A 27,725-nucleotide genomic window follows, 5' to 3' on the forward strand; every position below is an offset into this window, starting at 1 on the left:
GTGATGTATTTGATGTTTCAAAGAGGATGATGAGTTTGAATCATGCTCGACTAGCTTAATAACCCGTTTAATATATATATTTTTTTTCTCGATAGAATAGAACAGAAATTCGAGTTAAAAGCAGACAAAATTCAATTCGAACTTTTTCTCTTAACAGAACGACTCAACAAATCCGATTCTCATAATCGTTTCGATCGAAATCGGGCTCTCGTTTCGTTAATTTCTTCGAAAAACGCACTTAATCAAACAGTGTAAAACAGATATAAAGTTCGTGGCTTCCTCCTCCAAGCCAGGTAGGTCGAAAATCCGGGCAGGTGAAGTCGACGAAAGTCGAGTTGGCCGAGTTGTTGATAAGTGTCCAAGTGAGTTGAGTTAATCATGAATCCAATTGTGAACCCTCGCGAACGGTAGGAATTTGTAACAACCGCCTCGCCGTTCCAGGGCTGCTCTCCGTTCCAGGATTGAAACGAACACGGGCAATTCCTTCCTTCGTGGAAATTTTCGGACAGCCCGGCCATTGCGGTAATGCATTCACCTAGTAGCTCGGCAAACTTTACCGCCCAAGTTTATTTTATGCGAAACGTCAGGTGTAATGGGATGCAAGTTTGCGCGGCCTGTGCGTGAAATTGATCAAGCGGGGGAGGGGAAAAAGCGTGCAAATGCAATTTTTCTTTTCGAAGGAAGGCATAGGCATATCTGCAGAACCGGAAGTCCTATTGGGATGAACGAAAATGCATTTTAAAGAGCAAAGATCCACGCTTCCGACGATCTTTCACTCATCGATCGGAAGTCACTATCCTTGAAGTTACAATGATTTAAAGATTTGTTAATTTTAATCGGATTTCGAAGGTGAACGATTAAAAATTATCTCTTCTTTACACGACGATATCTCCGGAACAGGAAATCATATCGGGATAATAGCTTTATAGTATCAGTTATTTTAAATTCGATCATTAAATAAGGAATATTTGAGCGTATTATTTCGTCTTATAGCTTTGGAGAGCTGGATTAGATTATTTAGTTGGAAAAAATTAAATATTAATCGTACGATTGGATATTAATTTTGGCGGTAAAATCAAAAATATTTACTCCGCAGAAAGTACACGACGATATCTCCGGAACAGGAAATCATATCGGGATAATAGCTTTATAGTATCAGTTATTTTAAATTCGATCAATTTAAATAAGGAATATTTGAGTATCAAACGTATTATTTCGTCCTATAGTTTGGAGAGCTGAGTTAGAGATCATTTAGTTGGAAAAAATTAAATATTAATCGTACAATTTTGGCGGTAAAATCAAAAATGTGTACTCCGCAGAAAGTATGGAGAATTAATCGGTGGCCAGTTTCAAAAGTTTAATTAATTTAATCTAGAATTTTCTCAAACTACGATTAGGAGTGCAGAAAATAATTACGTAATTCTTCCTTTTATTTATGGGATATTCTCTTTGGAAGAAAGAAAACTGGTGGTCGTGGCTCGAAGATTCATTATACAGTTGTAATTAGAACGACGCCCGGAATGCACTTGTCCTCGAGGGGAGGGGGTGAGACGGGGCACGATATTAGTTCATTTTCGTGTCCTAATGTCACCGCACTAGCACGTGTTTACGAGGCTATATTTACGAGGGTGTATACGCCACATTCTACGCCTGATCCTCGTTTCCACCCTCCCTCCATACGAATCTAATTCAATGGCGTAGAACCACAGATACAATTTCGAGAACGATACTCTCTCTGAAGAACAATCCACCGCGATTTACGTAACAGAAATATTGCAACGAGATTATCAAAAATACTCTTTTTTTTTTAATAATAATCGTTATGAGATTTGTGTCAAATTTTTTCGAACGATCGATGGATACATCGTGTGTCAGGGATAGAAGATTTTAAAAAAAGAATTGCAAAGAGAAAAATTCTACTTTTCTGAAAAAGAAGGAGGGAGGAGACGAATACGTGGAAAATTTAACGGGGATACATTTTGCACGACTTATTGCGTTACGCCACTGTTTCATTCCTCTCGAATCCGGGGGAGAGCAAACATATGGGCGATTATTTTCACGCAGCGGGTATCGGCTGGCCGCCACTGGGTCACTGAAATTATTCATAAAGTAATACCAGCGTTACACGATCCTGGTGACACGCGAGTTTACGTTTTCAAATCATTTCGTATCGTTAAACAAACCGTGTTTGAATAAAAATCTTCGCGATACATTCGTTTCATTTTTAATTCGTTATCTCTCTCTTAATATCGAGTCAATTTTTCAAGCTTTCTTTTTTTTCTTTCCCTTCCTCTGCTCGAAATTCTTCTTAATTTAAAACTTGCGAATAATTTACCACGAACAACGATAAAGCGCTTTGGATTATTTTTAAACGATCAAAAAAGAAACCACATTTGGCGCGCTTCTAATAAACATCGTTTCGAATTTGACGTGCATAATAAAACGATATCCAGACCATCCAAATCATAGATTTATTATACAATGAAATCGGGCTCTGACTAAAAAATTTCATAGACGAAGAAAGAAACGAGGAATAGAATTAATGGAATTATCCGTGACGAAACAAACGTTTATCTATCGGATGCATCATTCAGAAATGATGAAATTGTTCGAATATATATCCTATTATTGTCGATCCAACGATATCGAGCGTTATATCAAACCAAGAGATTTATTAGCAGAGATTGAGAGGACGCGCGCGTTGTCGCGATTTTGTAAGGTTTATTGGTGAAAAAGGCATTTCACAGTTAGCTCTCGATATTCTCGGCGCGATTGGCTCGGTCGGGGAAGAAAGGGTGCGCCGAGGCGATTAAAATTTCACGATAAACGTCCCCTCGAACGGCGGAAAGTTAACTTTCCATGGCGAAGCGATCCGCTGTATATCGACAAACAACCGTGTAATTTTTATCGCTCTCCTCCTCCCTTTCCTCCTCCATGTTTCGAGATATCGAGGTGGACACGCTTCGAAAATTGTAATGACCGAAATAAATATGTCCAACGATCGCGTGATATTTTTTTTTTTCTCTCCCCCTCTTTTCATTTCATCATGCGTTTTATTTTATTTTTCGAGTCGCGTGAAATTTGTTATACACGGGTCGTGGAATGATTTATAAGTATCGAGTTTGAAGAGTTTGAATGATAAATAATAAATCTCGCAAGTTTCGTTTCTTTGAAACTTAAATTTAAATGAATCATTCAAGCTTGGCTGTGTGGAATAACAATAGCGCAAAACAAGATCCTTTTCTTTTTTTCAAATAATCGATAGGATTGATGCATTTTTCAAACAATTCTCGAGAGTTTTAAACATTTTCAAATTGTATTCGTATTCGTTCGACGTATTGGATATTCTTCCAAGGAAAGAATCCAAGTGGGATGGAATAATATTTAAAATTTCAAGTGTTTGAATATTTTTAAAAATTATAGTAAATTGAAATTTTTTTGTATATATATGGGAATAATTATTCAATTCGAAGTTTGTTCGTCGATAATGTCTAAATCTGGCAGAGAATCAAAGCTGTTGTTTATCATGCCTCGTTTCGATTCGCCAGAAATGAGAAACCGATAGGAGAAACCGCGGTTCTATTCCGCTCCCGGATCAGAAATGCGTAAAGTTCGAGGGGTCAAACCGCAGTCGCAAGTGGAGGTCTTGTCTAACGTACGAGCCGCGTGGTGCAACAACTTCTATTGTGTTCACACTCGATACTCGCAATTGTATGTTTGCATACGTCGTTCTCGAACGAAAATCACACCGTATCTCCTTCCATAAAGTATCTTCGCTTCCATAAAGATTATATTATCATTATAATATGGAAGCTTTGATCGTTAAATTTGTCTCATCATTTCACGCTTCGAAATTTTCCAAGAAATTTCATTTGACGAACTTGAATCTATCAATAAATCCAAAAATTAAAAAAAAGAAGATATAGTTGATAATATAGTATTTTTGTATTACATGAACACTGAAGTAAATTAATTTAATAGATTGCTTTGATAGAGTGAAGAATATGAAAAAGATAATGGAATAAATAATAAATCTATCGAAGAAAGAAAAAAGAAGAAGAAACGATTCGGACGAGAATATATTTGGAAAAAAAAATCGCGGTTTCCGTTAGCACGATTTTGATCGTATTATGTACCATAATCACACAGTATCCCGTGTGGTGGAGCCAGACCGCACGATAAGCTACGACATAGACGCTTAGACCACATCATGGAGTAGGACATAGTGACGTGGATCACATCACGTTGTATCACGGACTAACGCAATATCGCGGATTCGGGTTAGAGAAACAATCGCATTTTCTCGATTATTAATTCGATTATTGATCAAAGGTACATCCTCTTTCAAAATTAAAATCTTTGTCCGATTCTCGAAACGATTCGCTCTTCCTTCCTTTACCTTTAATATCAAAAGCAACGTTTTCTATCTCGACCAAAATTCTCTCCTCTCCCCCCTCCACCAATTACTCCTTTCCAAATCCAAAGCATCCCGCCCGATCTTATTAGAATCGGCAAACACCACGCGTCGAGATTCGAGGCTGGCGGTTGAGATAGCATCTGAAAGAGGCATATCCACTCCAAGAATCTGTTATCGCGTGCCATCTTTCCCTCGTTCCCCCGTTTTAAACCCGCGAGAACAGGCGGAATCGGGGGGGTTTTCCGGGAGTGGCATTTTCTCCGATCCCATTGGTCGGCCCCCTCCTCGGAGGGGGGCTGGTCGATCGTTCGATTCGGCCGATCCGCGCGAAGGAAAGGAAAAAAGAAGAGGGGTTTAGCCTCTACGGGGTTGGAGAGGGTGCGAGTAAACAAAGGAGGAAATGGAGTAAATAAAAAGCAACCGAGAAAGAAAGAGAAAAAGAGAGGGGAGAGGTCGAGATTCGGGGCTGTGTATCCTTCTTTCTCCTTCTTCCTCCTCCTCTTCTTTCTTCTTCTTCCTTCTCCTCTTCTTTCTCTTTCTTCCTCCTGCTCTTCCTCTTCTTTCTCCTTCTTCCTCCTCTTCTTTCTCTTTCTTCCTCCTCTTCTTCTTTCTTTTTCTTCCTCCTCCTCTTCTTTCTCCTGGAACGTACACAGGTTCTCGTGCATTAAGAAAAGCAAACTGGCGGGCTCGTAGACACAAACTTGGGGGTCCGCCCGCCATTCCATTTGAGGGGAAGAGAAAAGAAGCGGGCAAGAAAAGGAGAGAGAGGTAAATAGAAGGAGGAGAACGATACCGTTCTCACGGTTGGATAATGGCGGGGGTGGGATAGGAAAGTTTGCGGGGGAAAGTAATCGGAATCGGCGCGCTTTTATAGTTTTGTTTATTTCCTCGCGTACAATTACGCTGATGACGCGGCGGAAATCCGGCTCAGGCTCTTTTCTATCCGGAATTGAACTCTGTACGATATGTGCTCTCGACGATTTCCCTTCGTAATTAATATTAATTGTTATTACCTTCCAAAAATTCAATTTTGACTATGAGATGAGAATAGTAATAAGAATTTTTGAAAAGGAATCGTGTGTTATAAATGTATCGCGAGTTTTCTGATGATTTCTCGGATTTCAAAATATATACTTATTCAAGTTCATTAACTTTAAAATTTATATAATTTAAATAAAGATTTTAAAGATTTAAATTAATTTAATGGTGATTTTCAGATTAGGTTATCTCATAATTTTCTTAAATAGAAATTTAAGAAAAAAATATAAGAAATATGTTGTTGTAAATAGTATATTAATATTAGTAAATGGATATTCAATTAATTGTTTACCTAATCATGTTAGTAAGCTGAAATTATTAATAAAAATTCAATAATGAATTTTATTCAAAATATTAAATTTATTATTTATTAATTTATTATTATAAAGAATTAGAATTGATATTACTGATCCAATTACACCTCCTAATTTATTAGGAATTGCTCGTAAAATTGAATATGCAAATAAAAAATATCATTCAGGTTGTTACAGGAATATATAATTATATATTATACAGGTTTGACGACGATATGATTTAACATTAGTTAGAAGATTTTGCTTAATCGATGGACGAAAGGACGTGGAAATTCCAGCATGACGCGTGATTGACGCGATAATGCGTTTCCATTACAATGATCGGAATGCTAAGTCCTCGTGACGTATTGGTTAACGTTTGTCGGATCATATGCAATATCCTCGAACGATTTATAAATTTTCCATTAAAACTTTCCATTACTTTCATTCTCTCCCTTCCTTGGATCCGTTTGCATACGTTGCTCGAATTACTTAAAAGCAACAATGTGCGCGAACGTGTTCTCGCGACGATCACCTCTTGCAAAGTTCACGGCTTTTAGAGATTCAACAAGATAGGAAATCAAGAAAGCTTTGCCCTGGCACAACAAACTTGGTTGTTTTAACTAGTTTCGCAAAGATCGTGTACACAAAGAAGAACCATGCCGGTGGAATGAAAACTATCCTGCCCGGGAGAGTAAAATATTCCTTTATCGTGTCAACCATAAAATTCGACAAACAAATTGGAAATTACGATGTTGGAAATTGTTGGTTATTTTAATTCTACAAATCTTTATCCCCTCCCCCTTCCCTTTTCGTCGTATATATTTTTAAATTAATTTGTCAATTCTGTAAGTAAAATTCGATGCGATTTTTTTTACATTCTAGTATTGAATTTTCTAAGATTGATCTTTAATTTTTTTATTATTATTAATTCGAGATATTATATAAACTTCGATCGATTCTTCCGAAAAAGAAGAAGAAAAAAAAAATTTACAAAAATTCCAACTTTTCTTTTAAACTTTTCATTTCTACGAAACGCGATAGCGTAATAATTCTAAACTTTTGGTAAACGACTTAAACTTTTACCTTTTCTTACGTTAAACGATTTAACTCGAATTAAAAATAAAAAAAAAAAAGAACTTTTAAAAGCGGAGGGAGGGGAAGAAAAAAAGCGTGGGGAGAAACAATTCTTCGACTTGTTGTAACGCAAGATTAATAGGGGCATGTTTCGCGGCATAACTCGAACGAGAAACAACGAATGTCCTCCTCCTCGTGGAGGAAAAAGTTCTCGGCATTTCTCTCGGCCCGAACGTGGAAGGAAAAACGTGCAAGCGTGCCCGAAAAAGTGAAAGAGAGACAGATAGAGACAGAAAGGAAGGGGTGAACAGCCGGGGATAGGATAATCAAGAGAACGTTTCATCTCGCCGCGTGAAATACAATTTCCCCCGCATAATTCCCGAATTAAACGATATTCATTACGCGGATAATCGCGGTGGCAGCCAACTATTCAAACCTAGCGACGCAGTTCCGCTGTTAAAAGTTAGCCAAATCGCTTGCGGCGCGTTATTTCCCTTCTCGTCAAACCCTTGGATCAGAGCACGATCTTTTTGAACAAAGTTTGTCGAAATTTTCCAAGACGACATTCTCGAGCAAATAATCGTCAACGTAAGAAACGAGGAATCGAAGTGAGTTTTTCAATCAATCCTTGCGATTGAAAAGGAATCTCACTATCGATGAACTTTAATTACAAAATAAAGAATCATGATGTTAGCAAAGAAGGAATTGACCGTTCAAAAAATCGATACGATATAATATAATACAAAAAGAATTGCGAGATATATAGAAACCGATATCGTCACTGGAAAGGAAAGGAGATCTCCTCCTCCTCCTGCATTCGTTCGAAAAGATATCGCGGAGGAAGGAGAGGAAGGAGGTGCAATATTCGCGGATCGATGCATCGTTATGAAGGTTGTAAAGCTCGCCACCGGTGTGTGTGCACGGTCGTTTGCGAGGAACTTGTACCACACCTAAGTTCACGAAGCCAAACAGGAGGGGTTGCGACCGTTACAAGAGGTGATAGAGGGGTTTAGTCGGAAGGGGTGCGGAAGAGTTGCCTTATGCGGGCTGAATTATAAACCAGCCTGAACTTTCTGCCTTCTTTTTCTCCCTCCTCTCCCCCAATGTTGAGATGGAAGAGGTTTCTTCCTTCTTTAAATTACATTTGACCACTCGTTTGGCCACCCTCTTTGTCCGCTTTATCCTTTCTCGTACAACTTTCTTCCCCCTCTTTTACTTCACGAGAGAGAGAGAGATTTTCTTTGCTTTTTCCGAATTTTCACGACAAATCATTATTATTTCGCATTATCAATTATCAAATTGCGTGAAACGACACTCAAATCAATCCAAAAGAGATTTCTCCAACAATAGATAATCGCACCTCGTTCCGTCACAATTATTAACAAAAAAGAAAGGAAAATCGAAAACACGATCACGAAACTTTCTTCCCAGATCCAGAAGAAACTCCACGCTTGGAATCTCGCCACCTTTTTCACTTCTCCTTCACGTAAACGATTAACCGAATTATATCGAAACGCGCATGGGTAATTTTCTTGGGCAGAGATCGGTCGTGCATCAAGCCCCAATTAATATCACGTGAAATGTTTCGTGCGCCGCCACAGTCGAAGCGTGGTTACAGCCATCCCTCCCCTCCTCTCTTCTCTTTCACCCTCCCCCTGCACGGTTAGTTATAGACTTATTTGATATGCCGGTTGATAAAAGAAAGGCAGGAACCGATAGTATCTACACCGTTATTTGCCCAGTCTTATCTGGTCGAAACAGGGGAGGGGAGGGGTCCGGGTGGACTGTAATTTCGGTACGGCTGTTGCCTCGATCGATATCGCGTTTAATCGGTATCAGGCTCACGTGCCTTTCATTTGTATCCACGGATATTTACTTAAATTATCGAGGAGAACCCTTTTAATTCGTGCTTCGATGGACAGTTGCTCTGGACGTTTTTCCTTAACCCTCGACTTTCCATTCCATTCGATCCCATTCCATTCGATCCCATTCCATTCGATTCGATTCGATTCGATTCGATTCCATGCGATTCGACACGGGTTAGAGCTCCGCGTGTCCACTTTCCCTCGCGTCGAATTAATCCTCGTGGCGGAACGTTGTCACGACTCGATCCCTTCGTCGAGTTCTTCCCAGCCTCTCTTCCCCAGTTTTTCGTTCGGAATTTTGATTCGGGGGTCTGTTTTTCGGTTGTTCTACGGTCGTCAGGGGAGGGAAGCGTTTGGAGAAATTGTTTCTGCTCGTCTCGCCTGTCGGAAGTGCAAAGTGAATACAAAGTGTAATTACATTCGATGATTTTATGGTTAATTCTTAGAGAGAGGGGAAATATTTCGATAGAATAAAGATAGGATTATTTTAAACTTCGTTGGAAAATTATACAATTTTCTTATATTCTTGGTAATTTCTATATATTTTTCTATATATTTAAAATTAATATAAAAACAAGTATCAAGGTGGAACAATAAAATATACAGCTGCGTTAAAAATTTCCCAATTTCGACAAACAACATCAACCTCGAAATTCCTCCAAATCTGAAATACGCGATCGTCACCCCCCTCGAAAATCAATCTCGTTCGAGGGCGAAAGGAATTCCCTTCGACGAAACTTTTGTTTTATTAAATTTCCCCAAAGCAACCTCACACTTCTCCGTAATCCCTTAATTCTTTTTAACCACGGATCGTTAGGCGACCCTTGGATCCACCCCGTCGCCATCCGAATTATTAAACGGCGAGCCATCGTTCCCTCGTATCCTGTCCGATTCCCTTCTGCCCCAATAATCCAACACCTCGGGTTGGATACCCGCGCGTACCATGAATTATTGAAAACTCGGTAGAAAATTATTCCCCCTCCTCCCCTCCGATCCGAAAGCCGGTTTACATGCGCCGAGTACGTGCGTATCGCCGATAAGGATTTCGAGCGGGGCGTCGAAAGGGGGAGGAGGGGAGGAGACGTCGTCCTTTGGGGATAACGAGAAACGGTTTCTCACCGATTGCTCACGTAACGAGCATGACAATTTACCGAAAAGTGTAAACGATCGCGTGAACGCACTTTCGATTTCTCGAGCAGGGAAAAGGTGGTGGGATGAGCTTTCGAATTTAATAATTTTGGAAAATTTTTTTTCTCGTGATAGAATGAAATTTAGGATTATTTATAAGAGCGATCGATCGTCGTGTTAATTTTGATTCGGTGAAACAGTGTTTTATCGGGTGCGAGTCAGTTTTTAGAAGCAATCTTGGTCTTCCAAATTTTGATGGAAGATATTTGAAGAATAGGTATTAATAATTTGGAGCGACTTTTGCTCAAATTGAATCTACACGCGTTTTGATCTTTTGTTTAAAAGGAGATGATCGATTTGTCAATTTATAATTTTAATCCAAGACGGATTAAAGGAACATTCGTGTCGTGGAAATGGAATTTAATAGTAAATTCTAATCTAACGATGCTATTTCCTTCAAACTTCTCTTTTTCTTTCTTTTTTATCCAGAGATTCGAAACTTTTCCGACTGTTTCGAAGAAATAATTACAATTCCCGTTTTAAAAGCTCGAGATAAATTTGCCCGAGAAAATTCATCCTATATATATATATATATTCTTAAGAAACAAAAAAAAAGAAAAGGAATAATAAAAATGCAAAATACCAGAAAGCCGTGTGATAAACAGTTCTGAAAGAGTGTTGCAAACGAGAGAGCGAGGAAAATGGAAAATATTAAAACGTACAAAGGCCGGGGTATAAGTTGGCGCGCTAAGACGGCAATTAAAAGGATAATGCATTACACAATGCTCGCGCTTCTCGGATTAATTCTGTTTCGGATAGCGCGAAGGAAGCGAAGGAAAGAAGCGGTTTAATTCAGTGCTGGCCTGTGCCCCCTTTTTTTCGCGTGTTAACCGCGTGCACGTTATCCCCCAAGTATCTCGCGGTATCGTCTTTTGTTAAAGAAGGAGGAGGAGGAGATGGAGAAAAAAGGGGGAGGGAGAAATTATATTACGTCCCCTTTCGTGATCTTTCTCTAAAACCCTCTTGTAACAACGAGCGTATAAAAGGGGCTCAACCGTTGTGGACACTGGCGGACACTTTAATTCATATTCGCTACACGGGTAAAGGTAAAGTCCAGATTAAGAAAACTCTCTCTCTTTTTCTCTCTCAGGATATTGCTGGGGATAATATACGAGTAGCTTGTCCCGAAATTATATTCATTTTTTTTCTGTAACTCCGGAGTATGCCAGCTGTGCGTTCCTTCTCTTATAACTCGATTCTCTTCTATATTAATGTTGTTCGTGGATAGGAATTTTTATTTGTTTTGTTTGAAGAAGGAATCGAAAGGATTTTATCTATATTGAAGTATCTTTTCAATTTCTATCTATAGTTTCGAAATAAGTAATGGAAATCTGTCTAATCTTTTTCTTTTCTTTAAATACTTTTTAGGAGATGGAAGAATAGGTTAGAAGAATTCGATAAAACTTTACAGCGAAATGTAATTTCATTAAAGTCTAGCTTCGAAATTTCAAAATATAAAATATCTATCGTCTCTCTTCCAAAAGGATGCGAATCAGGAAGAATCTTCATCCCCTTAAATGCTGTGCAAAATTACAAGTTAATTATCTTATTCACATTTTAAAATTATCAAAACTTCTTCAGATCCCCGAAACAAGACAAACCAAAAAAGAAGAACGAGGAAACCAAACTTTCCAGAAAATAAATAAATAAAAAAAAAAATCTTCTAACCGCGTCGTTGTCGGCGAATTTCGCGCGAGATATCCGCAACGTGTGCGAGCTTCCCGTTGATTACGTTTCCGCTTTGGCCGCCAAAGAGCGCGTCAAGTGGCGGTGTCGGGTCAGCTTCGTCCATTCAGAGGCGTTCGTTTAAGCGAGAAACGCGAAAAAAAAGGAAAAACTTTCTCTCTCGAGAGAGAGAAAAAGAGAAAGGGAGGGAAATCATATTACACCGGAAGACGAGAGATGTGCAGCCGCGCATCTCCCTCATTTTTCCCCTTCATTTTTTCGACTCGAGCGTTACACGCGCCCAACTATCATAATTAAACAACCAAAGTCCAAGTTGATCCAAGCCGCGAGGGAAATGAATAACCCCGGGACAAGCGGAGAAAGAAATATTTAAATGCGTCAACAGGGGGCGAGTGTTTATGAAGGCGAGCGTGGATGCATGCAGGCCGGGTTAACGAGGATGGTTTCGAGGGGGGAACTTGCAATTAGATTCTGCAAAGAGATTCTCTTTCGATTTTTCTTCCTTTTTTCTCTCTCTTTCTCTCTCTTTTTTCCTTTTTACGAAGGAATATTTGAATAGCGATGCGGATGAATTTAAATTGGGGTGAAATTTTGGGGAAAATTTAGCCGAGCTCGTGATATTTTCTTTAATGTAGTAACCCGGTGGAATGTAAATTGAATTTTTCCCCAAATTAATTGGATATTTGTTTATAGTAGCCTTCGAAATTCTCGTTTAATAATTCGAAGCGAAATCCTGGAAAAACAGCTTCTATTGCTCCTCCTATTTCTCCTTTGATTCTCGTCTCCTTCTATTCTTTTTTGGACACAACAAACGATTCCTCCTTTCAAAAGTATCCGAAATCTTCTCGTTTTATTATCAATTCTCTTTCTTTCTCTCTCTGTTGTGGCATTGACATCCACACAATCCATCGTGTCCCACGCATTCTCTCGAGGGAGGCGCGATAACAAGTTTGGTTGCGCAAGGAAATCCTCGTGTTTCGCCACGCAAGTCCGAAACAGAGAAGCCAAGTTTTCCCAATATTCCCAACCACGAGTTTCACATCGATCTCTCGACTTGTTGAACGAATCATTCCATAATTATACCATTGATAGTATTGATGGAACGCAAGGCGGAGCTGCTTCGACGAATCCGCGGTTAAAACGTGGAAAAGTCACGCGATGGAACGCATGGTTTCGAAAGGAGAGACCTCCAGTCAAGAGGTTTGGATGCGTTAGTGTTTGCTCGATTGCGTGTTTCCGCCTCTCAAACTTCCTCCTCCTCTTCCTCGATCCTCCAATTTCGACCGGGTGAAATAATTAGTAGACGTTGCGGCTGGGGTTTCCATATTTTCAGGGGTGAGAGGGGATTTTTTTCAGTGAATAAATTTGACGAAGTGTTCGATCCAGTTTTTATTAACAACTGGAATTGAAGGGATTAAATGGAATACTGTAAGAAGAATTTTTTTCTTCGTCAATTTTTATTCTTGTGATTCTTGGCCGAATAGATTGTGGATTTTTATTGTAAGATTGAATGATATACAGTTACGGATAGTTGATTATATTGATAGTTTTAAATGAGGGAAATAAATAATCATGGAACAATCTTTTAATTGTACGATACATTCTAAAAAGAATGTACGTGAATTGGATAAGAGTGTTCTTCTCGCTTAAAAATCGATTCTGATTTGAAAGATTTTTTTTTTTATTAAATCAACAATGGCCGTGAGTATAATTTAGATGGATTGATTGTCACTTGATTGTTATTCGTGATCGATAATCGAAAGAAAGAAATCGGCAGGTGAAAATCGGATGCAAGTAAAAATGCAGGGATAGAAATCTGGTTGTTCGGCCTTAGGGCACGCGATTAACCCGCTTTGCAGACTGGAGACGAGATCGTTCGAGTAGCTTTTAAGCGTATTTACGTTTCCTTTCGATGGAGTCGATGCAGTCGTGGATTTTCAGTTGCTGAAAATTGGAGGATGATGGCTGTTGAAGGAACTGATGGAAACGAAATGATGGAAATACAGGGGGTTGCTGTTTGTCGAGTTGGCTGCACCAATTCAGTATTTTGCAATTTATCGATAAAGATTTTTGTTTGAAAACATATAAGGGCAAACGATGAATTTGTTTTTTTTTTTTGTTCGTACAAAGCATTTCGTGCATTCTTTTTTACTTTTTTCCTTTTTTTTTATTGCTCGCGTTTTGTATCGTTTTTTTTTTGGAAATATTGAATTTACTTTCAACTATTATATTGAATTACTAGTATTATTCTAGTTTTTTTTTTTCAAAATATCGCGAGATTATTTCTCTTTATTCAATATAGCACTGCTATATCGAAGTAAATTCTACAAAAATGGATATTTCGAATTTTTACTTAATTTGCAACGATAAAATTGTAGTTGAGAATAGGTGGCGCTCCATTGAAGCGATTTTTAGAATTTAATAATTGATAATAATAATCGATCTTAGACATTGAAATTCATATATTTCGAATTCTTCAAAGCATTGTTGCGCATTGCATTGCAACATCGCATGGATTTTAAGCTTTTTTGCAATACTTGCGCACATTAGCGGAGAAGAAATTAATTCCACCTGAAATTAAACTTGTTTCTCCGGTGAAAATAAAATCACGAAAAAATTGAACGTCCAAGAATTCGCTTTAACAATGCGATAAAAAACAATAAAAAAAATAAAGGTAAATGAATACATTCTTCGTGCGCGCGTGTAAAAAAAAAAGAGAGAAGAAGAAGAAGAAATACTTTCGAGACTTGGACTAGGAAACGAGAAAATGGGTTTCGTAAAAATACAAGTAAAAAGGGTGAAATTAAAGAGAAACAGAAAAATCACTGTTCCCTTCGTTTGACTTCTTCCCTTCTTTTTTTTTACTCTTCTTCTTCCTTTATATCTCGTTTCTTTCGCTCGCGTGCTCGACGTGCACGCGTCAACCATTCGCGCATTGGCCGGAAACGTTCATCGACGAGCCCTTCCTTCGTGAAACGCGATTCTTCTTTCTCGTTCGATGGTAAATCCGATTCCACGCAACTAATAATAACTTTTCTCGATGTTCTTATCTTTTCTTATCGCTGGAGAACACTTTTTCCAAAAAACAAAAGCCTCTTGGAAAAATAAAAATGTAAATTTCTTGCCGAATGGAATGTTTTTAGTTTTTGGAATTCGCTTCGCGTGGAAAATTTTTCACTTTTTTTGGAATATCGAATTGAAAAGAGAGAAAGAGGAGAGGAGGAAGAAGAGAGAGTAAAGTATTCGCAGTATTCAATCGGTATTTGCATCGTCTATCTCTATTCAAATCTGATAATTTATACCATTGCTTTTCCAGTGTCTATCGATCCACCGTTCGAAATTTCTCCTCCGTAACGAGGTAAACATTAATCGGAAAACAATTTAATACCTGTGCGGAAACGGAGAAACAAAGAAACAAAGAAAGGGGAATGGCGAATTCTGAACGATGATCGTGGCAGGACACGGGACAGATAAGCGTTTGAGATTGACAATGGGGTAGGGGTGAGAGGAGAAGAGTGTGGGGATCAGGGGAGGCCGAGAAAGTTTTCCAATTTGAGGCAATTAGTTTGCACAACGCGGGGGTTTGGATGGCATGCATCCAGATAATCGAATATGGGTCACCTGAAGTGGAATGGGCCGGGCTTTGGTCAGACCCTCGGCCCGCACTACCTATCGTGGTTATACCGTAAACCTGGAGAGAAAGAGTGTGTGTGATGTGTATATATATACACGAAATAAGTGGAAAAGGTTTTAATAGTAATTCATTTTTGGAAAAATGAATCGTACTATCCCTCTTCCATCTTTCGTTTATCCAATAATTATTTTAAAATATAAAACTACAAATTTTGTTTGTCTCAGCTTTTAGAAATTTCATCTCTCCATTCTACATCTGTTCTAGATCTTGATCCAATTGATTCAAGACTAAATCAATATCAATGCATTTTTTTAAATTAAGGAAATTAATTAATATAACGAAGAGATATTGAAAAAATAAATATATTATTGCGAAAAAGAATTTGCAAATAATTCCCCACTGTATAACTCGATGTATTTGACTGTTGGTGTGGGTTAAACAATTGGAGACAGACGTAGAAAAAGCCGTGTTTCACGCGTGGACGAGGGTCGAGACCGCAGAAAGCTAGGCTCGAAGCAATAATTGTTGGAGCTGGAATCCGTGGAACTGTTCGATACGCTCAGGGCATTAAAACGTTCGCCACGGATGGAACGCGGGATGATTTGCATATAGGGGTGGAGAAAAAAAAAAATAAAAAGGACCGAGTGGTCTCCCGGTGCCGGCCGGCTGTTTCGAGGCGGAAAAAGTAATGAATATGGAAAGGGACGCGGTAATGCGGAAGATAAAGTGTTCCTCGTGGAATGAGAATTCAATTATGAGGACGTTGAGTGCTCCGAGACGAGACACTCTCGCTCGCTGAATTTTAAGCGATTTAACGATTACCGTTTCCGATCCGATATCTCATCGCGTTTCCAGATTTCCCTGGAATTTTTATCCCCTCTTCCTTTTTCTCCTCTTTTTTTTTAGAAGAGAAGGAGGAATGTGCCAGGCTCCATTTTTTATTTTCTTTTTGAAATCGACGTTTGAGAAAGGCGACGATGATTTCAATGAAATTATTTAGGTTCGAATAAATTAAAAGTAAGAAATATAAGGATTCTGTTTATTTTGTCGTAATTTTATTTTTTTTTTTTCACATCAATCATCGTCCTTCGTTAAATGTTGTATGATTGTACAAAATATCGATCTATCTTTTTTTTTTTTATTTAAATTGTTTCGCGAATCATCGAATTTTTCGAAAGAAACATTTCCTCGCTCCGTACGCGTTTCGAAAGTTACAATTACTCCATTGAACGCGCTCAATTTCGATTCCGGGGGGCCTGAATCGATTGATCGATCATTTCTCGATGCCAAGAAGTTGGATTGATCGATGTTCCTCGCTACTTCCTCGTGCCGCTTTAAAGTTTCCATCGGGAACTTTCTAAAGATATGCGGCCTCTAAGAAACTGGCAAATACCACGCGTTAATTCACTTCGAGGGGGCAAGAAAGATATTTCGCTTTTTACACCACCGGTTAAACCTATTTACACGTATCTTCACTTTCGAATTAGTTTCGAGAATATCGAGAAAGAAGAAAGGAAACGATAATTTTTATTAATCAAATTTCTTAAGAAAAGAGAATAATTTAAAAGATTGCAATTGTTATTTTTTCTCATAATTCTTTAAATATTAAAATATTTATCATTAAATAAAGGGATAACGAAAGCGTTGATGAGACGTGTGATCGAGTTCCAAACAGTTTCGATAACAGTTTGTTTCGTTGCTTTGCAGAATCCGAGGCCAGTTGGGACGAATGGTGGACCTACGACGGAATTTCAGGTAAGTCCTTAATCCACGTAAATCCTTGGGTAATTCAACTAACAGGGGAAGATTTTCAGAGTGTGTCAACTCGCGAGATCACGAAGCATTAAGAATCCAGATTCAAGAAGAATATTTGTACACGCGATTCTTATCGAATCTCTCTCTCTAGAAAAGAAAGAAAGAGAAAAGAAAAGCAAGTTTCAAGATCATTTTTTCAACGAGAGAGAAATTAATTAAATCGAATTGAATTTCCTTCTCTCCCTTACGTGGATAATTTTTATTTTCGCCGATTTCTGGGAAGATCTGATCCTCCCAGAAAGGAATTCTCCATCAATTTTCCGTGTTGCCGGATAAAGTAATCGGGTGTGTAATTGCGAATCGATACCGATACCGGCCTGCTCAGAAAGAGAAATTAATCGGGACGAATTAATTTCCATTAATATTCGAGGATTTCACGATCGATTGCGTCAAGTTCGTCGTTCGGCAACGGTTCCGCTCTTTCGAGAACTCGACGGAATAATGAGATATCGGAAAGATTCCGCGTTAAAAATCACTCTTTCTCCGCTTGTCTACCGGGTAGGGCTAATATTGAAAAAGTTCCCTGACGAGCTGATACGCTCGGACCATATTAAGAAGATTCGATAACGATAAATCGTGGCTGCAGACTTTTCTATAATTCTTCTTTCTCTCTCTCTCTATTATCTACTTCTTCAAAAAATTATATTAACATTGTATCTTATTGTTTAAAATCTCTTTGGCAGATGGATAAATCCTATGAATCATTTTTTTGAGATACATATATCAAATCAACCCACTTATCAATGTGAATGATAATTTATAATCATTAATCAATTCTTGACTTCTTTCCAAATAAATTTCTCTTTCGAGAAAACTCGTTCAACTTCTTTGAAAGAATTTAAAAGTAAATTCAAAAATAGAAATAGAAAACTGATGATATTTAAAAGAATGTGATGCATTAACTTTTCGTTATGAATTATAATTACGACAATCACGTGCATAAAAATTTTAGAATTTTACAATATCTATTTTACCTTATTCAAGATTCTTCAACTTCTTCTTCTCAATATAATTGATTATTTACGTGAAAACAAAAGTAAAATTCGCGATTGGAATATGGAGAAGCGCATCGATCCAATTCCTATCATCTTTGGAACAAGTTTCAGGGATTCAGAGAGGATCGGAAACCGTGATCGCTGAGAGAGGGTCGCCTAATTTTCTTAATTTTAAGTTACGAGGCCATCGAGTGGCTCGTGGCGCCGGCACGAATTTTTTAATCTCGCCACACCGTGGAGTTTTTATTAAAAATAAGAACGGCCATCCGATACGATCGCGCGAGGCTCGAGTTTAGTGTTGTTCCTTCATGCCAGCCAGCTGCCACAAGAACGAAACAGTGCCGTGCGAAGGGGAGGGGGCTTTAAGGCGCCATCACCGTGTGTGTGTGTGCAAGCTTTCCCTCCCGGGCAAATTTTCGTTTCGCTTCTCGCTCGAATCTCTTTTTTATCGGGCCAACTTTTTCCACGACAAATCTCCTCCCATATTGATGTACACGGCTCGAAGCTGAATACTTTGAGATTCCATGGATATGGAATCTTCGAGTACAAAATTCCAATTTATATTTCTATATCCCCTTGGAATAGATTTTGTATCTTGATCCTTCTGATTACCATCTTTCGATGGAAATTTGTGCAGTGTATTTAAAATTTATCTTGGAAATCGATCGAATTTTTTTTCAAATTTATTTAACAACAGGGAATTTTATAAAAATTGCTTCCAAACATTCAAAAAAACTTTTCTTCTTAATAAGTTGTTCAAATTTTCAAGAAAAAGAAAAAAGAAAAAAGCAAAAGATTGGAAAAGTTGTGTGCCACGATGAATGAACCTAAACAAAACACAGAGAACGAAAATCCACATCTCTGATCCCTCCGTCGATAGTTGAATTTCAGCCGCGGGTATATAAGATCGAGGGAGCCAGTGTGACTTATTACAGTCGTCGATGGGGCTCAGGAGTGGATTTTTAGGGTGCATCGAGGCCTCATATCGCGTACAGATGCCTCGACCCGTTTTTACAACCAATAACGGACCCACCCTTCGTATATACATATATACCATCGTATCCTCGTACGCCACGACGACGTATCCTTGATTTCGTCTCGAGGAAAATATCGTCTTCTCTCCTCCATGTTGGATAGATGTAGGAGACGCGGGCCGGTGTTGTATAATTTGTCGCAGAGAGTCAATATTGTGGCGGGCAAATACGAAGAGCGAAGAATTGATGGAGAAGTGGGTGAGAATTATTGAATTGAAATTAATAGAGATATTGTAATGTTTTATATATATTCGTCTAGAATTGGATAAATACGAATCAAAATTTTATTTTTCCAAATCTCCATCGATGATTTCGAATATCCACGAAGGGGTTGAATAAAAAGTGTTGAATAGAATTATTTTCGAAATAATGAGGAATATTTCTATGATGGAGGAGGTAAAGGTAGTTTTCGAATGTATTCACGATGAATGAAAAATCCCCAATGCGAGGGAAAACTCGTGCAGGGGATTAAGTCGTGGGCCAAAGTGGTTCGCGTGTTCCTCGCTCCTGCTTTGGCGGTACGCAACTGGTTACCTCGTCGCCTTGCCTCGTGCAACGCTTGAAGAGCACTTTTCCGCCCCCGTGCAAGTACTATTTCGAAGTGAAAATGAAATTTCTGCCGGGGCTCTCCCTTTTACACCGTGACGTATCCAGAGAGAGACTTAATGATACACTCGTTACAACGAGAGGGAGGAGGGTGTATCTTGCTTATCCCACGAGTACAAGGGAGTTAATTAAGAATCTCTCTCTCGTTGAACGACACCGATGATTTCGAGAGACGTTTATCTCTCAAACGGTTCTTGTTTCAGAGCAAATAAGTTGAACGAGTTGTCGTTTGTCACGGCAAGAGAATTTTTAATTTTGTTCCTCCAACTTGTTCACTCCCTCGAAAAAATAGAAAATTTTTACACAATATCTTTCCCCTCTTCGTGAAATCGATCGCGTTTCCAATAAGTTTAACGATTCAATTTATGCTTCCTAAGAATATTATTTAATACACTGTAAATTAAATCGTTTTAGATCGTGTCAAAGATATAAAAATATATATCCCCGATATCTCTCCCTTTATATCCCGTCCAATATTTACTAAAATATATATTTTGAGCTTCGATAAAATATACTCCCCTTTGAACATATCTCGATGAAATCATTTCTAATTAAGATACATATTCGTATACAAAACGAGACAAAATTTCACAATTGCGAAAATACACGAACGAATTTCGAGAGATGGGAGATCAGTCACCTCGTTTGCCTCGCATTCATTCATTCATTCATTCGTTCATTCTGATGAGAGAGGTCGAGGGTCGAGCGAAGGCACGAGCGTTAATAAAATAGAAAACGAATCTACATTTCCCCTCGTTTGTTACACTGGACGTGTCCCCCCTCCCCCCTCCCCAGAGAAAACAAGGTATCCCACCCATTGTGCCCGAATCCTCTGTCGTTTCGAATCTCCTGGCTTCGCCCTGGCTGAGGAGGGTCGTGCAAGTCCAACAGAGCCGCCCTTTGACCCAGACTCGTGCGTTCGACAATGCACTGGGGATGGCAATCTGACACAAAGGGGTCGGGATTCCTTTCATTGGATTCTCCCCTGGCCACTTGACGTGGAGTATACCGTTGACCTTGACGAATCTCGTTGGGACAATCGTAGCTACGTGTCGAGTGTCGCGGACGAACAAAACATTCCTGCAGTTTGAACTGGTTTTTTTCTCGTTTTTCTTTTCTTTTCGTTGATGCTTTAATTCTTTATCTGCGATTAAAATTCCACTTTTTCGTTAGTGCTGACTGTAAATAATTTTAGGTTTTAATTTTTTAAACTTTGCATTTGTGTTTCGCGAGCAACGACGAGACGAAAAAGGTGTTCGAAAAAGGTTAAATGTTTTAGGATTTACAATTTTTTTGAAAGAGTCGATTATATTCAAGGAAAATATTTGTATATATTTCTCATTAGGAATAATAACAATCGACGATAAATATCCGGAGGATGGATATAAAAAGAAGAGAAAGGGGGAGGGGAAGAAAAATAAAACTCCCTTCGTTTAATCAAACGAACAATGGGCGAGTATCGCGAAGTAATTAAAAATAATTGCACGTAAATAACATCGTAATGCCTCGTAATTTCACCTTTTCCAATATTGGCGTGTGTTGGTAATTCACCGGGACGCATCATACGTTCCCCGTTCGATTTCATTTCGTTTTTTACCGGCTGGAAAATGTCGAGATTCGACGCGTCGATCGAATCTTTCGATACTTTTTTTTCCTTTCCCATACGAAAGAAAGAAGGAAGGTGAAAGAAAAAGAGAAAGAAGATAAAAAGAACTATATATTTATTGGAGAAATTTTTGAAATATCAAACTAAATAATTTTAATAAAATCGTTACTTTGTACTTGAAAATACAAATGCGTAAAATATAGGATTTTACATTTTCTCGGTCATCTTTTCAATCAAACATACAAGTGATTGATATTTATAGGAGAAAAAATTTTGCAATATCGTTCGAAGTCCGATTACCGTCGATAAATTTCCGAATTTGGGAAATAACAATGTTTGGCGAACTCGATTTTTGAAAATCTATCGACAGAATGATAACGAATGGTTTTATATTTTGTTTTATACGAAACGAACGGAATATATATATATTCAATTGTTCATCACACGTAATAAGAGGAATTTTAAAAAGTTTCTGGAGCAAAAGAATTCTCTCATCACAATGGGGACAATCGTTCGGCTCTCGTGTCACTGCCCTTATTCATCGAATATGAATATTTCTTTTATTTTATTTTTATTTATTTTTTTTTTATATATACTTTCGAGATATTCCAAAGCGACGAACAGTGAATATTAAGGCTGTAAAGGGTTCTTTTGAAATTTATTAAGCGGACCTCTTATTCAACGCTGGAACCAGGTTTATTTCGAATAAAAATTCGAACAAAAAGGCAACAATCGCGCCACTGTTATTCGACGAAACAAATATAAATGCGCGTTGGCCTGATTTAGGGGTCAAGATTGACCGAGCTGCGACTCCATGGTGCCGCCATCTCGCCGAAGATTAATGGATTTTAATCGTGTATCTCTTTCTTCTATTAAAAGAGAGAATACTTGGAATATTTGGCATCGAATCGAAAATCGAATTTTTTTTTTTTTGAAAGTTCGAGCTCGTATTTGGATAAATGAAACGAAATTTTGAGATTTAAAATCGCGTGAATATTTTACAATATAATATAGAAATGGAAGATATTTTAATTTCGAGGAATTTTATTTATTTTACATTAAGTTTTTTGAATTTGTTAAAATAGATTTTTAATACGAAATAAAAATATTTTAATACATTTTCCTGCGTACAAAATAGATACAAATATTTATTTCAATTATACGTAAACGCGAGTGTTAATACGAAAGATAATACGCGGGTTGGGAATTTGTTGGGAATTTTCATAGTTGAAAATAACAGGGAATGCCGGGAGTATAAACGTACGGCTATAATGCGTATTCCGGCACAGGAGTGGGAAGAGTAAAAAATTTTCCTTTCGATGTTAACATTTCTATGACATTTGATAGCGGTTGTGGAACAACGTCTATTCTCTTCACTCTCGTGATCGCGGCGTTATGAATATTTAATGTCGCGGATTCCATCGCGTATGACATTTAGACCTTTCGTCTCGTCACAAGCCAGAAATGGGAGCACGGAATTTCCTGTTTTTAGATCTATTTCTTAATTTCTAAAACTTTATAATTAACCATAAGTTAACTTTTTTTAGCATCTTTACAAAATGTTAAAAAAAATGTGTTGAAATTTTGAGAATTTTGGTTTAAATTAAAATTCAAACAATTCTTTCTTAGTAATTAATTTATCTTCGTTTCCAATTACACGTAATTATTCGTGTGTACGAATAATAAACATTCTTGGTTGAAAATCAAATTGTTGTTGAACGTCAGAAACGCAAATCGTCGGAGATAAAATTTTACACGGGCGTCCAAACATCGTTTCGCGCGACAGAACGTCAAGAATGTTCTCTAATTCGACAAACGAACCGAGAACTGACCACAATTCCGCCTAGTTTCACCAATGTTCCGTGGATAAATAATTGAATTTATCGCTGTGTCTTTAACGCGGTCTCTGGAACGCACCCCCAATCCAGGGATTACAGTTGGACGTAAAGTAAAGTAATTTCGCGACAGATATTCAAACATAATTACTACGATTTGATTTATCTCATTGATAAAAAGAGAAATTTAGAAAATCTCCTTGTTGAAATTGTAGATGAACTTATTATCAAATCTCTATTTTCTACGAAGTATGAACGATCAAAAATCAATTATCACAATGTTTAAATTAATTCTAAAATTATGAGGATTAAAACAGCCATGCAAGATATCCTTTCAATATTTCCCAAAGCTGATAACGATCAAAATAATTTTCGAATATTATTAACGTATTTTAAACAACAATCAAATCTATCGAATCAATCCAATTCTTTTTTACATTATCGATAATCTCGCTTTCATATTTCAATATCGACAAGTATTTGCGAATTGGATTTTTTTAATTCACTGAAAAATGGAAGAGGAGAAAGGAGAGGTCTTGTTTAATATTTTTTCGACGGCGAGATGCAACAAGAGTTTTGAAAAAAAAGGAAAAAGGAAAAAACGCGAAAGTAGGACGAGTCCGTGAATAAAATAGAAGGGAATGAATATTCGAACAGCCGGGGAATATTATTCGTAGCCTGTACGTATGAAATAAGGCGACCACGCTCCCGAATCATCTCGAGAATCTGAACGGGACGCAATTTCTAATTCGATTCTGTATCCCATCCTCGACTTCTCCGCCCAAGAATATTATTTTTCGCAGAACGAAAATGAAATGAAAAACACGCCTCGTCCTTAAATAATACCAGTATCCACGAAAATTCGGGGGATGAATTTGATCGATGAGTTTTCTTTTTGCAAGAAGAGAAGAGTTTTAAAGAAAATTCGAAGTTGAAAAATACAAAGTAGAAGAGTATTTTTCACGACGATTGTTATAAAAATGTTGGATGATATTGGGTAGTATCAAGTGTTTCGTCAAAGATACTTGGAGATTTATTGCAGAATAAATATATGGATTGTTGGAAGAAAAAAAAAAGAGGAAAGTAAGGAGAGTATTTATATTCAAAGTTATATTCAAGTATCTCGAAGAAAATAACGAAATTGGTGAATTTCCTTACGAAGAACACGCTTTTACTCCTCGTACCTGTTTACAGTGCACGCACGTTTCACCCTCCTCCATAAAACATCGCTCCAATGCTCGCCGTTCGTTAAATTTTATATTTTATCAAACGAAATATAAAACTGTTGCATCCATAAGGCGAAACGTCTAATAAGCTTGAAACGATTCTCTTTACGAGCGAATGAATAATCTTTTTTTTCTTCTTCATCGAAGTAGCGAAGTTTCGTATTGAAATTGAAAGTTTATACATACGTTCGTCACGGTGGAAGATATATCGGTTTTGAAATTTAAAAAAAAAATTCTTTCGACACACAGTCGGTGCGAATGACGCGAACGTACACGTGTCACGGGGATTTTCTCTTTCCATGTGGGATGACACATACGACCGCGTCATAAATCCTTTTCCAAGAAACAGGGAGAGAATGGGAAAAAAAAAAACAGATTTTTTTCCAGTATTTGGTTTATTACGAAATCACGTTTGGTGATTCTTCCTTGTGCAGGTATTTTTCCATTCTCTGCATTTCTCGCGTTAATTCTACGAGCATTCATTCTTCCTTCGTTTTATTAATTCTTCTATTGCTAAAAAAAATTATTCAATAAATGTTAGTTGAAACTCTGTTTTATGGTTTGTTTCCTTTTTTTCTACGGCAAATTCATTAATTTTTACGAGAAGGCAGTGATGTACTTTTTGCATGTTGGATGAAAAAAGAAAGAGAAGAAACAATTTCTGGATGGAAAGGCTTCTCCTTTTCGAGAAAACCTGGTCGGAATTAAAAAAGGCGAAATAAACATGTAAATGGCCAGTCCGGCTTTCCGTCTTTATCTTACGGATCAACTGACCTGACTTAAAACAGGATACGAATCCTCGAGGAGGGAGCAACAAAGCCTGGATAGATTTTTCTCTTTTTAAAATGCTCACGATTTTTTCACGAGCTATCGCTCGAAATGGATGAAAGATTATTATGGAAAGGGGAAGATTAAAGGATGATCCGCCGGTGTGATCGAGAAAATGAAACTTTTGTACAGATGCCGTTTGTCGTTGACTTCGAGGAAACGGGTGGTTTATTTTCGGAGTCGAGCAAGGAAATTTTAATTAACGTCCCTAGTTTTGCAACTTGAATATAATAATAATAATAATAATAATAATAATATGGGATTGATTGATCGTTTTCGAAGTGGAAGGAATAGAACTGTTGAAACGATCTTGCGGATTAATTAAGATTAATCATTTGATTGAATCATTTATTAGAAACGATGGATAAAATCATCCAATTATTTCATAAGAAAGATTTATTAATCATCACTCCTGAATTCTTCGATTCTTAGATAAATAATAATAACCGAAAAATATATCAAAGCGATCGAGACAAGATTAATCGATCAATCTTTGGAAATTTCCTCATAATTAACTCGATCGAGCGCGAAGAAAGGAAAGGAAAAGAAAAAAGAGAAGGACATCCCTCGAAATTTCCGGAAAAATCACGAGGAGGAGGAAGGCCAACGATCCCTGGTGTTGAAATCGTTTCATCTCTGATCCTCCCCTCCTTCGTGGAACGAAACAGAATGTAACGAGAACATGTGGAAAAGGCGCGCTCATCTCGCCGGTCCCCGCGAAATTACACGGGGAAAATATTTCGGGCGTCGAAGCACGAGTGGGGAGGGTGAGAATCGCAAGAAGCGAGTGGCGGAGGGACGTGCGCGGGGCGACGGAGCCGGCGCAAAGATTAAATGAAATTATTTAAATGCCGTAATTTAACATCCTGGCCGGGCCTGGACCATGGTTCGCAGGTGTTGAACATGCATGTATGCATAGAGTACGTTTCCGGAAAACCAACTTTCTCTCTCTGTCTTTCTCCCTCTCTGGTCTCTCTCAGTTCATCCAGCAGCCGGTTGGATTGCGCGCATGCATTACCGCAGCTCGAGAGGGCAAATATGGCGCGGTACGGATTTCCGAAACCGAAAATCCGTGGATGAGGGACGAGTTTTCTAATTTTCCGTCGTTGGATCTTTTTTTCTTTTTCTTTCTTTCTTTTGAAAACGTGTTAACGAATTGAAAGGGTTAAGTTAATGGGGGAGGAAGGCGTTTGAGAGGAACGTTTGATATCGATTATATGAGTGATAAATTAGGTGAAATTTTGATGATGTTTGACAGATCGTTGGAAGAAGTTTGCTTCACTTTGTTCGATATGGCGAAGATAATTTTATGATTTATTTATACGATAGCATCAATTTCATCGATGTTCATATTGTATCTCTGTCTATGCGCGTTCTATTTAATTTAAACTTTCATATATATAAAAAGAGAGAGAGAGAGCTCGCGAGTATCAACCACGAGGCAACAAAAATCGTTTTTCAACCTCCATTTCCTAAACCGCCCATTAACCCCGATGCAACAATCGCCGGCCCCGCTAAACGCTTTCGAGCACCACACACCCCCTAACGAATCCGAAACGAGACGGCCGATTTTCGTTTCGTTCCGGATTCCGTGATCCACCGCCATTTCGAGGTTTATATAAAAGTTGGGGCCGGAAATTCGAGGCCGAGGAATTCAATATAGGGGGCTTGGAAGAGGTAGTAGTTTGGCTCGATCAATCCGAGGATTAATCGCCCCTGCGAGTTTATTTTTCATCGAGAAGTTGGGACGAAAAACCGATTCCCATCCTGTTCTTCCTTCCTTCCTCCTTCTCCTCCTCCTCCTCCTTTCGAAACTTCCTCCGCGTTTCTTGGCGTCCCTCTATTAATTAATAATTCACGACCCACCATTTCGGCCCTCCCCCTCGATCGATATCCCCAACCCTCCTCCAACTTCCAACGCCGCCGTTGTAAATTTTCTTTTATGGCGAAACCACGCGGTTTCCTTCACCCTCCTCCCCTCTTTCGATCGAGAAAACGAGGAGGGTACCTCGTGCGAGTTTTCTCCTTTTAAAAGGAAAGAAGAGCGGAATTTAGTTAGGGACATCTGTCTCGCCCAAGTTTTCGCGTTTAATTGGACTCGAAATGGCGGGGAGGAAGAGTAATTTAATTCGCGTTGGGACGTTGGCCAGGTTGATTCGTTCGACAGTTGTACCACCTCCTTTCCTTCACTGTTTTCCACTGTGTTTAGTCGGTTGATAAGTGGAAAAACGCGCGGTTTGGCCCTCGTGGGCCAATGTGAATTCTATTTAATTCTCCCTTTAACGGAGGGGGAGGATGGAATTTTCCGTTCTTTTGAGGACTAAAGTAGAAGTAATTAGAACCCTCCTCCCCTTTCTTAAGCTCGAGGAGAACCGCTTTTGCGAAAAAGCTTTTCATTTCTGTATAATCTCTGTCTTAATCGTTCGTGTATTTATTTTTTTTTTTAGGAGGAATAATTAGATGAACAGTGGTTGCCAGAGATTCAAGGCCATTTGGAGGGGGTTATTGATTTTTGTAATGTCTCGTTTACTTGTTTATTGGAAAAGTTATTTTGCCGTGACGTGTATATAATTATTTGCATC

The 27,725-nt window shown here is 38.3% G+C and overlaps 1 protein-coding gene across 3 annotated transcripts in view; it reads left to right on the forward strand.

The window, feature by feature from the left end:
- Nucleotides 1-27,725, forward strand: part of LOC100577879 (carbonic anhydrase-related protein 10) — a 180,353-nt gene that overhangs the window by 77,224 nt on the left and 75,404 nt on the right. For all 3 annotated transcript variants that reach the window (XR_003305590.1, XM_006566261.3, XM_026443656.1), the window contains exon 2: nucleotides 16,906-16,953. Coding sequence is in view for 2 of the 3 variants with exons in the window: in XM_006566261.3 (XP_006566324.1) it covers nucleotides 16,906-16,953 (48 nt within the window). In the remaining variant the exon portion in view is untranslated. The remainder of the gene's footprint in view (nucleotides 1-16,905; nucleotides 16,954-27,725) is intronic.

This window comes from Apis mellifera, linkage group LG11 (genome assembly GCF_003254395.2).
Source record: "Apis mellifera strain DH4 linkage group LG11, Amel_HAv3.1, whole genome shotgun sequence".
In the NCBI taxonomy this organism is placed as follows: domain Eukaryota; kingdom Metazoa; phylum Arthropoda; class Insecta; order Hymenoptera; family Apidae; genus Apis; species Apis mellifera.